The sequence below is a fragment of the Apus apus genome, chromosome 2 (genome assembly GCF_020740795.1).
Source record: "Apus apus isolate bApuApu2 chromosome 2, bApuApu2.pri.cur, whole genome shotgun sequence".
Taxonomy (NCBI): Eukaryota; Metazoa; Chordata; class Aves; order Apodiformes; family Apodidae; genus Apus; species Apus apus.
In genome coordinates, this window is record NC_067283.1 from 1,502,647 (window position 1) to 1,520,797 (window position 18,151).

Below are 18,151 nucleotides of genomic sequence, written 5' to 3' on the forward strand. Positions count from 1 at the left end.
CATCATCTGTGTGAGAAAGGCTGTGAGACATCCACATCAGCTACAACAGCATAGAGGAGTCATGCTCTGTGCTAGCACTAGGAAGGGACACTAAATCCCCTCCAGGTTAATCCCACACTCGGCTCACAGGTTCTGCCAGGAGTTCCTGGCAGGACTGACCTGAACATCACCTGGGGACTGATCACTGCTCCTCAATCAGCTCCTCAAGTCCTTTCCTCCTGGCCTCTTCTAGTTCCTTTTTTCTCTCTCCTTCACCTGACCTTTAGAATGTTCCTAGATTCCTAGGCAGACAGATTGATAGGTGCTAGAAAGATATTTACAGTGAAGGAGAGCTTAGATTCTTCAGATGTAGATTTATATCTGCATCACGGTCCACAGTTGTTCCTGGATTGTCCCTGGTACCGGCTGTCCTTTGTACTGGTTTGTGCATGTCAAACCCTTGCCAAGAAGGGTGCTACCAGTTTAAGAAAGTGGATAATCAGTATTCCAGTGCTTGGGACTGTTTTATTTCATCTTAAAAGCCCATGCTAGAAAGCAAACACCACTTGCCATGATTTATAGCTGTTATAGTGGCTGTTGGCATGACTCAAGAGTTGGGATTCACAGGAGTTCTGTATTAATATATCTTTTTTATTTGTTTTCTCCTTCCCATTCTTCAAGTTTCCAAGATTGTCAGCTCTTCATTTCTTCTGGGTTTTGGTTGCACTTGTTTTATTCTGGGTTCATTTTCAGCTCCACACTGCACTGCTGATTTTGTCAAATGGCCTCTTCCATGGAGCCATCAGGAGATCGAAGTCACCTGTAATACCTTTATATGTGTTGTGGTGTTGGTTTTTTTGTTTGTTTGTTTTTGTTTTTTTAAAAAGACCTCTAATGTATAATAACCACCTCTCTCTCTGTTGTCCAGATGAGGACTTAAGTGTCTCAGTGAGACAAGATCCTTCCACAATTGTCAGCTGAAATTAGATCAATTGAAAGTTGATTCTACGTGTTAGATATTCCTGCCTGTCAGTAACATCTATCCCCAGCCTATTATCATTGAGCCCAGTTGGTTTTCTGACAGCTGACTCTGATCTGAGGTGGTGGAGAAAACAAATAAAATGCAACATCTCCAAGTTTTGTCCAGCCTTATCTTCTAAGATACCTAAAAGTTACCTGAAGGAGGCCTACAGGAAAGCTGGAGAGGGACATTTTACAAGGAAATGGAGCAATAGGATGAGGGGGAACAAATTTAAGCTGAAAGACAAGAAATTTAGATGATACATTACGGAGAAATTCTTTGCTCTGAGGGTGGTGAGACACTGCCACAGGTTGCCCAGAGAAGCTGTATCTCCTCCATCCCTGGAAGTGTTCAAGGGCAGGTTGGATGGAGCTCTGAGCAACGTGACCTAGTGGGAAGTGTCCTTGCCTCTGGCAGTGGGGTTGTAACTAGCTGACCTTTAAGGTCCCTTCCCACCCAAAACATCCTGTGATTCTATGATACTCTGAACCCTCTTGCTAAGGAAGAGACTTCACTGTGCCAGACTTACTTCCCTGCAAGGATTCAGTGTTGTATTAGGCCCCAAAATACTCGTGACAGAAGGAGAAGAATTGTCTGTTGGTGAAGCCACATGAACACATCCATCTTTGCATGTCCTCCTGCCTCAACTGTGAGTGAAAGTCATTGGTTGTGGCAATGTGTATTTATGAAACTGGATTCCTGGCCTCTTCAGCCCCCTTAATTGCTGAAAAGAGAAGAATAAGAGCTATTCAAGATGAGAAGATAGGTAGCAATTAGGCCTATGAAAATATACACTGCTCCTGCCAGTGGTTTAATGGCTAGGAGGAGGATAAAGGACAACATAGCAAGGCTGGTTTCATTGTTTTGATGGAAACTTGCATGAAGCCAACAAACTCAAATGCAAATGCAGAAAAAAACCCCAAACGGTCCACTTCTGTATATTGACAAGATGGGGTTTCCAAACCCACAGGCCAATGTTCTGGTGAAAGGCAGTTACATCTGATTTAATATTAAAAAAAGAAAAAAAAAGAAAAAAGAGAAGCGTGAGCTGTCAGGAGCTGTGATGAATTGTGAACCTTTAGGAGATGGTGGGAAGGGTGCTCAGGCAACTGTTCTCGGGGAGCAGGTGAGCAGCATGTGGATGAGTAGCTCAGGGAGGTAGGTGTGTTTCTTATCCACCTCAGCTGCTGAGACCCCCAGGAAAAGACAGAGCTGGGAGTGGGGCTCTGCCCCCCTTCCACTGTCAGGAAGGAGCCCATGAAAATCCACTATTGCCCTCTGCTGGAGTGAGGGCTGCCAATGGGGCCTGGGTTCCAGCTGGTGACAGAGAGAAAGATCCAGGAGAAAGAGGCAGGGAGAGAAAGAGAGAGCAAAGAGGAAAAGCAAAGAAGAAAACAAGTGTTACAGTGGAGTGTTATTTAGCCCAAAATGAGAAAACACAGCCTTGTCTGAAAGTGTTGGATGAGGAAGGAAATTAGTAAGTTATGAGTGGAATGATAAAATAAAAGGGAGAGAGGCAAAGCTAGCAACACTAGCAACACTAGAAGAAAGAAGGAGAGAGCAAAATAAGCAAAAGAGAAGAAAGAAAAAAAAAGAAGGAGGAGGAATATTCAATAGGAGAAGGAACTGAGAAGGGAAAGATGGAGAAAAACTGGTGTGCAAAGTGCATGGCTGAATGGTTGAGTCAGGAGCTACAGGGAAAAAAAGCAACCACACTGGTTGGAGAGAAGGAGGGAAACTTGTACAGAAGAGTAACAGCAGGAGAAGGGGCATATCCAGGGCTTTGCAGCCAAAGGGATGTGTGTTCATTAAAGGATAACAGCCTGTTACTGCTGCCTGCACGCCGAGATGCTCCTCTGGCTCTGCCACGTGTCTGCAGCTGCAGCAGGGAGAGGTGAAGCTGAGCAACTAGTGTCTGGGGAAGTCTCCCCTGGGATCCTGCACTGACTCCATTCATTAGTGGTAGATCAAACACCTTCTCCCATGGGAATGATCTTGTCAAATTATTGCTGCTCACAGTGGTCAGGGAATCACTATTCAGCCAGAAGACAAGACCTGAGGATATGTTCACAAGGATGCAGTGGAGGTGAGCAGAGGTTGTCTTGCAAGTGCTCTGCATGAGTGCACAGGGGAAAGCAGGCAGATGTGAAACCACTGGAGGGAATGATTGTATCTCCACACGTGATATCTGACCTGAAACTGGTAGCTGATGGAATACCAAACCTTACTTGTCCAGATGAAATGGGACTGGGTGCTAGTAAAAAGAAAAATAAGATGATTCATCTAGATCTGCTCATTGGCACTGTTAAATACAACAATTAGGCAATGATAAGATTTCCCATATACTTTCACCCTCTCCCACTAGTAGACTCTTGGTTGTGTGATAGTTCCTGTAGGTTATCATGGCATATCCTGTTACCTGCTAACAGAGGTGTTCCTTTATCCCAGTGGGCTGTGTCAGTGCTCTGTCAGAGTTCAGTGCTGAACACAATATCCAGTTAGCTCATGAGCAGAACTGCTATTCAATTCTGTGCCATTCTGAGTGCTCCTGATGAGCTGGAAAGCTCTCAAGGCCAACCATTTCCAGAAGTTTTTCTGCACTTCCCCATGTTAGCTGGGATGGAAATACCATGAGAAGAACATTTGACCTCTCCAGTTCCGTTCCCTGACTGAACCGGGACATGCAGGGGAGGAGGAACACAAACATTGTAGATAACAGCAAGAACAAAGCCAATCAAACTTGTTCCCAAACTTCAAAATAAAAGAGTTGGGTAGAGTTAGTTAGGGGGAAGATCTGGTCTTGCTTTAGTTTTATCTGAGGCAGCATAACATGCACTTCTTATGTTCTTATTTTCCAGAATTTAAGGAAGCATTCTCACTCTTCGACCGAACTCCTAAATCTGAGATGAAAATCACATATGCACAATGTGGAGATGTCTTGAGAGCTTTGGGGCAAAATCCAACCCAGGCTGAGGTCATGAAACTGCTTGGCAGACCCAAACCAGAAGGTTGGTGTCCTCTGTGTTCTTTTTGGAAAAGATGACTCCCAGAATGATTTGTGAAGCAGATGAGGTCTCTGTTCTCTGATGGAAAGATTCCTTGTGAAGTAACAAAGGGTATGGAACAGCCTCTGCAGACCAAGAGCAGAAAAAGAAATGAGTAAAACTGTGATCTTGCAGACAATATAATTGTCTCCAATTTAGGAGAATGAATTAATTTAATGGGCCTATGTGTCAATGTGTTTTACCATGTCAAGCTTTTGCCTTTTAAAATTGCTTTGATGACAGACATTCACACATGTTTACTAAAAATGCAGACTTTTTAAAGACATCCAAAGAAAAAAAAAGAATAGACCGAGTGTGGAGACACATCTTGCTCTACAAAAGTACGTGTTAGGAGATCTGGAATGACTGCAGTAATATCTCCCTTCAATGTTCATCATACACGAAATATTTTGTCAGAAGACAGGAACCGTCTCTCAGACCTTATCTACATGCAGGCATTTCTAGATTAATTCTCTGTCCTTTCCTCCCACTGAGGTGGAACTGACAGGCCCCCATTCCACAATTATGGTATTTCAGGATATGGCAATGACACAGTGACAGCTAGGACAAGGCTTCATAAAGGAACAAAATACCTTCAAATAATCTTGAAAGGCAAAGAATTAGGAAAATGGGATACACAGCCCTGGTTTAGCTTATTTGCTCTTTAGCTCCTCTCCCAGAATGGTGGGAAACATCTCTACATCATTGGGCTGATTTTGTAATGGGAATGAGCTTCACTTACTGTCTTCTGTGTAGTTTCATACTTTTGTTTGCATGAAGCAGCCTTGGGAGCCTTATAATATTTTTTTTCCTTAATGTCTGTTTATGTCAGATACTAGGAGACATCGGTCTGTCTCTCTGTCTGTCTGTTTATCCATCCATCCATCCATCCAAAACCCACATTTATCTCTTTGGTCATCCTCTTTCCCACTCTGCCTGTCCATTCTTCCATCTGTACTTATGATATTTCTATGTTCTTCTCTCCCTTTTAGCTGGCTTTTATCACCACAGTTCTTCTACCCTCATCACCCTCATAGTGAGTGCCCCTCAGCTCTCCCAAAATCCACCAAAACTTTCATTTCCATCTGTGTCTTTGTAGAGATGAACTCCAAGATGATTGACTTTGAGACCTTCCTGCCCATGCTCCAGCATATTGCCAAGACAAAAGACACAGGCACCTATGAGGACTTCGTGGAGGGTCTGCGTGTCTTCGACAAGGAGGGAAATGGGACAGTGATGGGGGCTGAACTCCGCCATGTTCTGGCTACACTGGGTAAAGTGAACCTCTCCTCACATGGTTTCATCATTGAAGTCTTTCCATACAGCTTGTATCCTTAGATACAAGCTTTTATCATTAGATACAAGCTTCTATCCTTTAGACTGGATATTACAAAGAACTTCTTTGCCAAAAGAGTGGTTGGACAGTGGAACAGGCTGCCCAGGGAGGTGGTGGAGTCACCATCCCTGGAAGTGTTTAAAAGAAATTTAGATATAGTGCTTAGCAACATTATTTAATCACTGAATGGGTAGATTAGGTTATGGTAGGGGGGTTTAGGTTATGGTTGGACTTGATGATCTTCTAGGTCCCTTCCAGCCAGGATGATTCTATGATTATGGGTAACCTTTATGGAGAAAATTATTGGACAAGACTTCAGCCATCACACTGCCCTCAGTTATAAAGACTAAAAAAAGTTCTGTAATAATGAAACTAAAAATCCTTCCTTTCCTTCCTTTCCTCCCCTCCTCTAGTGTCTCTAGTGGTTTATTGCTCCAATAAACATTGTATTTCTAGCACAATAACATTATTCGAACAGTGGAAACCCCATCTATTCCTTCAATATTTCAGCCCATTTTTATGCACCTTCAAGAAAAATTTGAAATGGAAAGCCCTGGTTTTAAAGGAAGGATCAATATTTCTCCATCCTCTCAAATGTTGAGTTCAGAAGCTCAGTTTTTCACAGAGTGATGACAACAGAATGAGTGCAGGACAGAAAAATTGGGTCTAACTTAATGACAGGTTTCCAATTTGGATTAGAAGGCCCTGGCATGTTACTGAGCATTTTTGTCCACTATTTTAAAAAAGCATGAGCTTTTACACAGGAGATTTAATTTAGCCCAAAGGTTTCCAATGATGGTTTTGACATGAGGTATCTATTAAAAAACCCAAACCTTTTATGCCCAGGGGTTGTCATGCCATGACACATCCATCTCTATTAATGACAGAGGGAATAAGAAAAGAAATAAATCATTTTTATCACTGATGTTATTGAATCAGTTTGAGGGCTAAATTCAATGATAACAAAAAAATCCAAACCCACAGGGTGAGGACTGCTGCCCTGTCTAACCTTACCAGGGACAAATAAATTACTGTGGGCAGTTTTGTGAGTTTCACAGCATTAAAAGAAAGAATTTAGTACTTACCCTTCTCTTTCCAGTGACCCAGGACCATGTGGCAATGTTGGCACTGATAGGAAGTATTTAAATCTGAAGAATTAATAGTTCTGTTCAGAGTGACATCTCTAAACACTGGTCAAACCCTAGGCACAGCCAAGTAGTCTTAGCTACTAAGTAAATTAGCATGATTTACTAAGCATGACTAATTAAACTGATTAAGTTAATTAAAAAACCCAACACATCAGTTAAATTTTCCCAGATTCATCTCAGCTGAAGACTCATTCCTGTATGCCAAAACTCAGTGATAGAAAAATGGAACAACATGAATAACAGAGCAAATCCAGTGCATTTCATCTTCTTTTCATGTTTATGATTTCAGGTGGCCAAGAAGGCTACCAACATCCTGGCTTGTGTCAGCACTGGGGTGGCCAGCAGGGGCAGGGCAGGGATCATCCCCCTGTGCTGGGCACTGGGGAGGGGGCACCTGGAATCCTGGGGCCAGGTCTGGGCCCCTCAGGACAAGAAGGACATGGAGGGGCTGGAGCGTGTCCAGGGAAGGGCAAGGGAGCTGGGGAAGGGGCTGGAGCACCAGTCTGAGCAGGAGCAGCTGAGGGAGCTGGGGGTGTCCAGCCTGGAGCCAAGGAGGTGAGGGGAGACCTGCTGGCTCTGCAGCTGCCTGAGAGGAGGTTGGAGCCAGGGGGGTCGGGCTCTGCTCCCCATCCTAAAATCAGTGCCTAATTTCACAATGAAGAGACTGGTTGTGTTGATCTCTGCTTCAACAGGATGAAGCCTTACAGACAAATAGGAATTTAATATTGAGTTAATTTAATTTAATTGAATGGATCACTGGTACAAATCAGAGTTTGTAAGTTTGATCTTGGAATCTTCCTGAACCACAAATACAGGGACAAACTAGATGGTGACTCTACTAAGAGTTTACTTGGTTAGGACTCAGTTAAAAAGTGACTAAAGCCTTTAAGATTTGGCACTTAGAGGAAGCTTATTCTTAGAAGAATGAGTATGTGAATATAAGATCATGTGGGTTTCCATATTTATTGTGTCTTTCTGGTTTTCAGATCAAATTTTCTCTTTTTGCAAGTTCAGAAGTAGCTTTCCTAGCAGTCAGCATCACAAATTAAACAGAGGAGAAAATCTCCCCCCCTTCTCTTTCTTGTCTCTTTTTAGTCTTAGAATCTTTGATCTGCACTTTGTAAAGTGCTAGAAAAGGGTTCGAGTACTAATCAGGTATTTTTCTTTCTGCCCAGGTGAGAGGTTGACTGAAGAGGAAGTTGATAAGCTCATGGCTGGTCAGGAAGATGCCAATGGCTGTATCAACTATGAAGGTAGATATGAACACTTGTCTTAACAACGGCCATGTGCTTGGAGGCTTTGTTGCAATCATCCTGAGAAAATTTAAACCTGTGGAAGATCTGATCCAGAAGATCAGGATTTGTGCTTTTCCAAACTTTAGATCAATTCAGATTCCGTCATTCACCTGATACACCCTATCCCTGGAAGCTGCCTTGTATTTTCCACAGCTGCAAGGCTGTGACCTTTTCAGGAGGTGGGGCTGAATATTCTTATTTTGTTTGACTTTTAAAACACACGCATTATGTTTTTTTCCTATCTGTTCCCACTGTTCCTTGTCCTCTCAACAAGAAATACACACCCCTTTTCAGACCCCTGTACAGAAAATCACTAAGTTTTCTTTCAAAACCTCAGGAAAAAAAATAAACAAATAATGTTATCCTTGACATCCTCTTTGGGGTCCTTAGAATCCTACAAGACCTCACAAAGACCTTCCAGTTTATTTCAGTGCTGTTGGAGGAAGTCAAAAGAAAAGGACCTGATCATGACTACATGGACCATAGTTCTCTTCTGCCTCCTGCAAACCTGCATGCTTCAGGCATAAGCACAGGTTTCCCTCCACACCTGAGTCCTTCTTGAGGAAAACTGGTGACTGACCATTGCATCATCTTGCTGATCTAGCTGGTCTGTCATAGTCACTGAGCCTTTTATAAATATTTGGGTCTCCTATTTACAAATTCCAGTGATCTGAGCTCAGGGAAACCCTTCTTACAAGTAGTTTACTGGTTGAAGTCAGTAGATTTTAGCCAACCCAGATGGCTCATCAACTTATGCTGAATTCAGAGAAATTCAAAGCATGGGAGGATTATTGGTGAGGAAAACACAGTTCCTTACTGCAAAATTTAGCTTTCCTTTTCCTCTTGAATTTCAAATAATATATAATGAATATTCTTTAGATGGAAAAAAAATTGAACCCCAAACTTTTTGAAATAAAAGCTTGATTTTTACTTTAAAATTCCTTATTTGTTTGTAAACCTGAGTTCACTGGAGAGATATAGTCACAACAACTGACCCAGTGGCCTTCTGTGGATCCTGAAGGTTCACTCCAGAGGCACCTTCAGAGTCTCCTGGTTTAGGACAAACGTGCTGAAGTCTTGAAAGCCTTACAAGATGAGAACCCAGAGTTCCTTATGGTTGTATATTTGGAAATCCAGTTCCATCTGGCAGCCAGGGGTAAGAAACTAAACAAGTTATGAATGGACTGATGTGTGTGTCCACTTCAAGTGGCTACCTAGCTGTGTGGCTACACCACTATATATATATAGTTATATATATATATAACTTATATATATATATATATAATATAAATGACTTGTTTGCACCTGGTATCTGGAATCTTATTTACAAAGTGCTGTGGTCTTTGCATCAGAGGAAGCAAGAAGAGTGAATTTAAACAACAACCAGGCTGAGCTACCCAGGAGGTCACTGAGTTCAGTGAAAGTGAATTGAATTCTCTTTGTTTTATTTTCAGCTTTTGTGAAACATATCATGGCTAACTGAACACGAGGTGAGTCTTTTCTGTCTTTCTTGCATACCCTATTATTTTGGTTTCAGCCTCTGACATAAGCCTGAAGAGTGTGTAAGTGGCTAATCAAAGAGTGATTATGTACAAGGAAGCAGGACAAGAATGAATAAAATCTTATAATCATCCCATCAAGCACACAGAAAATCCATTATTTTTCTGCCATTGTCTGGTAAATCTGGATATCTTTATTTTAAAAGTCCAACATAACATTTCCTGAAGGGGGATTTGATTTCCAAAGACTTAATCCTTCCTTTATGATTGACTGGAAACTTAAAAGGATGCACATTTTTCATGTCCACTTACAAGTTACTTCTCCTAATCTTGTCCCAAAAAAAGACATGGACATAGAACTGAGCTGATTAGATCAAGAGTGGTCAAAAAAGACAAGGAAATGTTGGTACAAAGGAATAACATATTGTTATGTCCCTGAATTTACACTTGGAAGATAATTATTTGCCTTCCTTAAATCTGGCTCTCAGCATCTTCTGGCAAATGGGATGGCTTTCCAGAAAAAGACATGGGCTTTGTCCAGCATATCTCCTGGCTTTATTCAGCAGTGTTGTCCAAACCACAGCACCATTAGGGGTATCTCTGTCTCACCATTGCAAATGAGCTGAACTTCATTTCCAGTATTTCCTGGTCATCATTCAGTTCTGTATTCCTGGAAAAGATGCCCACTGTTTTCAACTGGCATTCATCCTTATTTACCTCTGTTCAGCTCTTGGGGAGGGTCTGACCTGAGGGTTAACCAGCTCCATCTCTTCTGCAAAGTATCTGATAGACTGGGAAAAACAGTGGCTTCCTTCAGATTGTTGGTTGGTTTGGATTTTGGTTGGTTGGAGTTTTTTGGCTCGTTGGTTGGTTTTTGTTGTGGGTTGTTGTTTTTTTTTTTTCTTTCTTATATTTTGCTTTATTTTTTCTACTCTGTCCTGACCAAACCTGACTTTATCCCAGCCCACTGAGACTGCTGTGTGCTGACTTTTGATTATGTTCACTGGCACCCCAGGGAGAGAGTTAAGTAGGAGTCACATCCAGGTCTTTGGGACTTTTGTTCCAAAACATAACTGAATAAAATGTGAATTGGCTAAAATATATTGGCTAAAATAAGATATATTTTATTATTATTATGGTCTAGTTTTCTTTCTTAAACATATTTATCTTCTCTGAACATGCATTTCTCAAAACTGGCTCCCAGTTTTTGATTCCAAAGATCTGGACTGGCTCACAGCCATGATAGGTAATCCCACTGCTAGCATGATCTTCACTTGTTATTTAGAGATGCTTTCAGTCTTTAATCCCATCCTAATTACAGGGCCATGGGAAATCCCATTCCTTCGTAGTTAGGAACCTGTGTCAGCCACCAAGAAGACAAGAGAAAGTGAGCAGTGGTAGGCTGTAAAGCTGGCACAAGGCTGGGAGCTGCAGCACAGGGGTCATCAAGAGTGTCTCTGCTTAGGATGGGTTTGGAAAGGATTTGCCAATGAGCCATGAGAGATGTCATTCAGGGATGGCATCTCCCACTATGTGCTGTGTTGCTGTTGCTTTGTTTAGGGAAAGACAAACACAGTCATTACCCTTGGGAGGGTGATGGCCCTTTGCCATAGCACATGTAACAAGCAAATCCCAAAACACTGGATTTGAACTCAATCGGAATCTGGATCTGAATCCAAAAATCAAGTAGTGACTTATATTTCTTGGCCATTCCCATATACTGAGGAAAGCTAGAGCAGAATCCACACATAAGAACTAAACTGTCCCTTCCCTTTTCCCCTTTCCCCTTGCCCCTTTCCCCTTTCCCCTTCCCCTCTCTTTATTTTCTGGGCATAACTCTTGAGACTACTCTGTATTGATTTTCTTCTATATCCTCTCCACTGACTTGTCCCCAAGTGCTCTCTATTATTTGTAAGACAGAGTAGATCAATTACATCTTCAATTAGTGATTCTTCCACGATTTTTTAAAGTCCCTCCAGGTCAGGTGTTCTGCAGGATTACACCCAACTGTTCTTCCTTCACAACAGACTTTGCTGTAGAAAACACCCCCACATTGGCTGTACATCTGCTCCTTACACTACTCAGCAGGAAAGACATGGGCAGCAGGAAATATCAAGCTTTCTCACATAGTTTGAAAGCACTGTACTCTACTCGTGGTCCAGTGACCACTGTAATATGGAGCAGGGCTGTGGGATCTGTGCATGGACCACCTGTGAGGGCAGTACACACAACTGATGGCTCAGGGTGCTGAGCCATCTCCTATGAACTATAGCATTACCAAATGATCCTTGAGGTCCCTTCCAACCTGGCATTCCATGATTTTATGATTCTATGACCTTTTCCCCTGCCATGTGACTGAATGAGCAGAGTGTGATGAGCAGAGTCAATCTTATCTCAGGGTTTATCTCTTGGGTGCCTATGCATTCACCATAGCTGAGTCATGGTTGGACTCAATGATCTTGAAGGTCTTTTCCAACCTGAATGATTCTGTGATGTTGTGATGAAGCATCCAAAAATGCTGGGAAAGAACATATTTGGGATTCTGTTTGAGTTGTTCATATACCAGCTCCTCTAACGTAGACCTCATGTCACAAAACCACCCTGATATATGAGAGTAAATATATGAGCTAAAGTAGTAGAGTACTACAGCTGGGGAGGATGTCCATAGTGTACACAGAGGCTCCATTTGGTGTCCCACATGTAGGTTCTTAGTGTTGAGGTGCTGCAGGTGTCTCATATATGGATGGCTTCATGGATGAGATGCAGAGCCTGTGGCAGACTTGCCCCTTCTTGCAGCCAGGTAGGATGTTCTAGGACATCTCAAGTGGCTGTAGGCACTGAGGTGTGGGCAAATTAATTGAGTCCTGTAGATTGAACTCATGTGAAATCCTAGGATATACCATCTGTATCTGATCAGTTGAAATAGTATTCTGTGGTTCCCACCAGATTGACATGCCTAAAGAAAGGTGTCTACATGAATGTGGGATATCTGTTTCCAGACCTAAAGGAGGTCCAGTTAGATGGAACATGCAGAGTTGTTCACTTCATCTGAAGAAGGGACATAAGTGCACTGAGTCCAGCTGCCAATGTTGAGAAGGACAAATCCCCCATGAACACTATGTCATATTTACCGTCTGTATGGGAATGTTCTGAATGCTTTGGGGCTCTCAAATTGCATCAGATACTTATGGATTGGGAACAGAATCCTGCCTGAAATCTGGATGTTAGTTTAGAGAAATCCTGGGGCTCAAATGTTGCTGATGGGAGACTGACTACGGATAATAGAGGGATAACAGAACTAGGAGAAATTGCCCAGTGGCTCAGGAACTGTATTGTTTTTCTGAAAAGCTCAGTGTTTACCTTGTCTTCATGTCTGACATGGCTGTATTTCCTCTCCATATCACTGCTTCCCACGTTTTGTCCATCACTGAGTGCAAGACAACTAAGGTTATTTTGTCACATTGGGCATTTGCTCTTTGATGTTAGTTGACATCTACTTAGTGCAGAGACACGCAGCTTCAGGCCTCGCTGCCAATTAGCTGAGGCTGATTCCTAGTGACATTGTTTGGTTCTTCTGTCTTCCTCTAATGCTTAAAAATAACTTTATTTTTAGGACAAGATAGACACCCGGAACCCCAGATGCTGGCCTTGGATTTCAATGTAATGGAATGTCTCCTCATTTTTCATCCCAGGTTCCCATTACAGAGCTACAAAATGTGCTGCCCCTAAAGTTATTTGGGTAAATGTGGTTTTATTTGTTTTGTCTTGTTTCTTCATGGGAAGGGGATGGTCTCTGTAAGGATTCAAAGCACTCGGGAAACTGAAGAAGCTGGAATCTGAGCTATGGATACCTGGGCATTCCCATATTTTTTTTTTTTTTGTGATACAGAATTTATACAGCAATGCAAAATTGTTAACAAAGAGGGGAGAAAAGTGATCCAATTTTAATGACTAAATCAGTTTTTAAAATGTATTTGTTCCCTCCCCTCTTCCTTGCAAAACAACTGGACCTTTCTCTTGGTGTTGATTGCATTTGTAAAAAAAAAAAATTAAAATAGCTGTAAGAGAAGGGAGAAAATGAACTAAACCAGTTGTATAAATCTCATGCATGCAAGGAATGCTGATAGTCTTCAGAGAACTGGAAAAGTAGAATTCCCAGCAAACACAACTTAGTTTATGTGTTTCTCAGCTTTGGAAGATACCACCATCAACATATACAATGTAAAAAAACCAACAACAAAGTGAAGCAGAAGTGCACACAGTGTTTGCTAAAATGTATCTCTTCTCCACAAGGATTACTTCCCACTCCAGCCTGACCTATGAAACAAGCATAAAGTGTTTCCCAATGCAAACTGGAAGTTGTTCTTGCATCCATGTCTTGGTCCTGTAGCTTTTTGCAGTAAAACATGGAATTCTTTATCACCTGGTTTCATCATTGTTTCTGTGTCTGTGTGATGGAAGGGGAAATGGGAAATAAAGGCTGGTTGGAAAAGCCTCAGTATAACCACGGGAAAGTTGAGAAGTGTGACAAAGCACATGGATTAAGTGGGGTCATTTTCTGGGGTACAATAACAAAGGAAAGGAAAGGAAAGGAAAGGAAAGGAAAGGAAAGGAAAGGAAAGGAAAGGAAAGGAAAGGAAAGGAAAGGAAAGGAAAGGAAAGGAAAGGAAAGGAAAGGAAAGGAAAGGAAAGGAAAGGAAAGGAAAGGAAAGGAAAGGAAAGGAAAGGAAAGGAAAGGAAAGGAAAGGAAAGGAAAGGAAATAATATATTGTTTGAGAGTGGGGGAAAAAGAGAACCTAGAGGCTGGTACAGTTTGTTAGGAAATACCCAAATGTCTTAATATGCAATAGTTTATTTAAGCAAGAGGTATTGCTAAAACAGATAGCTTGGAGACGTGGAGGAAAGATAATCAACGGAACACTGGAATACTGGAATAAAAACTGCACAGCAATGACCAAATAGGTCAGCCCCTCAGAGCAGGGTTGCTCTGAACAAGAGAGTACAAACTATCAAATTACATGAGTATATGAGCTGTAACAAAATGTACCATTGAACAGCCATAATAGAAAAGGAGCAGCTAGAGAGCTAAAGGCAGGATCAAGCTGATGGCAGGAACACTGAAATGCTAAAGGAAATTCAATGAACTAGAGCAGAGGAAAAGAGAAGTACATGCTAATAAAACAGGAATGTCTGATATCCAGCTTGGGTTAACTGCACACAAAGGTATAAGTTAGTGGCAAAACAAAAAAGTCACCATCAATCACTGGTTGTGAAGAAACCACCTCTGAAACATTGGTCTTAAAAGGAGTCACTTGTTGAACAGGCTATTGGTAAAGCCATGAAATGAGCAACTAGGTCTGCTCTAGTGTGCCAGAGCTGGACACTAGACAAGGTCACCAAGAGTGGTCCATCTCCTCAGGACTCCTTTTGGGGGCACCTGTTTCCATTCTCAGCATTGCCTCCTGTGATTTCCTAGGGCCTAGTTTGTCTTGGGGCAAACACCATTTTATAGGCATTTTGCCTTCACCATCTGGTAAAAATGTCTTTAGACCCTCATGATAGCCCAGTGTTATTTTGAATCAGTTCTACAGCACTTGGACAATGTAGTTCTTTCTCCCTTTCCTGCTGTGTAATCACTTGGGAATGTCTCTTGTCTTCTGCAATACTTTTACAAAGGTATCTCTAGATTAAAGACTCCTTGAGCTCTAGGACTCAACTGAGGAGCACTGCAAGGGTTCTGTACAGAAACACTCTGCTAGCAGGTACCTTCCGTGTACCTCCTCTTTGTCCTCCATCCCCTGTTGGTCTGTCACCAAAACTCATCTCTAAATTGGGCTATTGGCATTACACAATGAGTCCTCCATGGCCTAGTCTAGGTCAAACCAGTCAAAATTGCCCTGAAAATCAAAGCCTGGTTGCTTTTCTGAAGTCATTTCAGAGCTATGTAGCTACCACGTCAGGTACAGCTTCAGTGGAGGAGAAACTCTGATTTCTCCAGTGGACCATCAGCTGCTTGCTTCCTTCACTGCTGCCTCAAGGCCACCACCTTGACACTACTCGAACTCCCAGGAAAGGGTCATCTGGAGATATTATAAATCTTGCAAAATGTTTCACCGTACTTTCCCCAAACAACACCTGTCCTCACTGCAGAGGCAGGTGAGCCTCTCAGCTGGGCATATAGGTGGCATTCACCCCTCTAAGCACAGGTATCTGTAGATTTAGTGTCTCCATCTGTCTTAGACTTCAATTCTCATTGGCACAGCTGGTGTCACTACCATGAGGATTACATTTTACTTCTGGTTTTGTTGTTGCTGTTCCTAAAATCATCGAATCACAGACTGGCTTGGGTTGGAAACAACCTTAAAAATGTACAGTTCCTATCCCCGTGCCATGGGCAGGGACACTTCCCCCTAGACCAGTTTGCTCCAAGCTCCACCCAACTTGGCCTTGAACATTTCCAGGGATGGGGCAGCCACAGCTTCTCTGGGCAACCTGGGCTGGTGTCTCACCACCCTCCCAGGAGAGAATTCTTTCATCCTTATAACATGAATCCAGCAGCTGGGACTTACATGAGGCTCCCAGCTATTTCAGGAAAGCTTGAAGAACTGGCAGTGTTGTAAGTGAGCAAGTAGTTCTTTTGATGGAACAGCAGGAGAGCCAAAGACCAACAGGCCGAGCACAACCACCTGAGCTGATGTGCACCAGCCGAGAAGACTGACAAGATGCAGCACACAAAGCAAGCTGGCCTCACCAAGGGCCCAGTGAAGCAGAGCAGAATAAAATAAATGCTGATGTTTCACCCCCAATACATTGTTGGGGTATCCTGAGGAAAGATCTACAGGACAAAGTGTATAAGCAAAGTATGGGGAGAACCTGGAATTGCATCTACTGCATTCCATCTCCCAGGACATGTTATGTTTGAGTTTTGTTTTCATGAGCACAAGATTCACCCACAAGCAAATCAGAATTAATCAGCAGTATTTTCCTCTTCTCTTCACCTGCTCCTCTCCCTTACCCCTAATCCCAAATTAAAAAGAAAAGAAAAAAAATAAATAAAATAACCTGTCATGTAGAGAATGTTTCTTTAAAAAAAAATGTGGGCAGGAGACTTGCCAAGTTTCTTGAAGATCTTTTTATAGCAGTAGCATCTGGCTCTTTGGGAGACTCCTTAGGGAGTTTTGTTGGTGAGTTTACATCTGCTGTGGTTAAGTTGCTAATGGACTGGCTGTCTGGGCTGCTGCCTGTCCCACTGCTTTCTTAGTACCATACTTTGGTTATTTGAGGAGTTTGAGCCTATTGACTTCTTGCCAGAATTGCATAGTACATTCCAGCAGTAAATTGCATTGCAACACCCAGCCATGCAGAAGGGGTTTCAGATGGAGCAAGGATGTTGGCTGGCTTTTCATTACCCCCTCCTTAAACCCACCCAAGCTTGGGTTGAGCAGGGACTGAAGTGTAGATTAGTTTTTAAATCCTAAAGTCAAAACAAAAGTGAAAACTATAATATTAGGTTTTTTTCAGTGATATCCACAAGCAAATAAACGAGTAAATACATCATTAGCTTAATCTGGAGGTCAATTAAAAATACTTGACCTCCTAGTGATATTTTCCTGCTAAATGTTTACTTACTCATCACTCTAAAAGCTGTATTTGAACCTCAACTAATTAATTACTGCTTTGGAGGGAATAATCAAATTGCATGCATCTGCATAATTCTGAATCAAAACATTTTTACATTTTAAACACGATCACATTTTCAACATTTTCCTCTATGACCACATTCATTTTTTTTTCAGTCAAACCTGTTGTCAAAATGATACCTGCTTTTATGCATGGATTTCCTCCATAATACCATTCCCTAGAGAATCTATACCTTTCCCAGAACTGGTTCAGGATTAATTTTTCTCATCTGAACCATCTGTTTTTTTCTGAGCTTTTCCTCCTATGATGAGAATAACTGGCCCTTAGAAACACTGGTTTTCTCTTCTTCCACTGAGAATAAAACTACCCCAAACAACTGCTTCACAATCAGGTTTTTTGACTCAATTCAGTCTTGCCATTTCCAGTCAAAGAAGTCTATAATGGTTTGGGTTGGAAAGGATTTTCAAAATCATGTAGTCCCAACCCCCCCTGCATGGGCAGGGACACCTCCCAGCAGCCCAGGCTGCTCCAAGCCCCATCCAACCTGCCCTTCAACACTGCCAGGGATGGGGCAGCCACAGCTTCCCTGGGCAACCTGGGCCATGGTCTCCCCACCTCCACAGTGAAAAATTTCTTCCCAGTATCTATCTCAATCTCCTTTCAGCTTGAAACCATTTCCCCATATCCCATCACTCCCTGCCCCTGTCCAAAATCCTTCCCCAGCTTTCCTGAAGCCCTTTCAGGTACTGGAAGACTGCTACAGTCCTCTAGGTTATTGACTCATTTTCCTCCAAAATATGCACAACTTCTGCAAATCCTGATTTGAAGGTTTAATGAATGAGATTCATCTCATTACACTCATAAGCTTGACTGGTTTGTTCATGTTTCCTGGTAGAAATAATATCTGATTATATTATTCTGACCTTAAATACATATATGAGAGTTTATGCAGAGATGTAATTAATTAATATCTGGTAGAATTCATATCTGATTATATGATTCTGACCTTAAATACATATATGAGTGTTTATGCAGAGGTGTAACCACTCTGCACATTTGTGGACAGTGTGAGCTATGAATTCACCAAACACATTTTGATACAGGATAGTTGTTCTTTCCTTTTATATTCTTTGGATTCTCTAAAGTCTCTCATGCAGGCTGTGCCCACCTATTCCTCTCCCACTTATC

General features: G+C 42.1%; 1 protein-coding gene across 1 annotated transcript in view; it reads left to right on the forward strand.

The window, feature by feature from the left end:
- MYL3 (myosin light chain 3) overlaps window positions 1-13,036 on the forward strand; it is a 37,809-nt gene extending 24,773 nt beyond the window's left edge. The window contains exons 3-7 of the mRNA XM_051609965.1: window positions 3,859-4,008; window positions 5,144-5,317; window positions 7,704-7,781; window positions 9,278-9,313; window positions 12,936-13,036. Of these exons, the coding sequence (XP_051465925.1) occupies window positions 3,859-4,008; window positions 5,144-5,317; window positions 7,704-7,781; window positions 9,278-9,306 (431 nt within the window). The 3' untranslated portion in view covers window positions 9,307-9,313; window positions 12,936-13,036. The remainder of the gene's footprint in view (window positions 1-3,858; window positions 4,009-5,143; window positions 5,318-7,703; window positions 7,782-9,277; window positions 9,314-12,935) is intronic.
- Window positions 13,037-18,151: the final 5,115 nt, after the last annotated feature.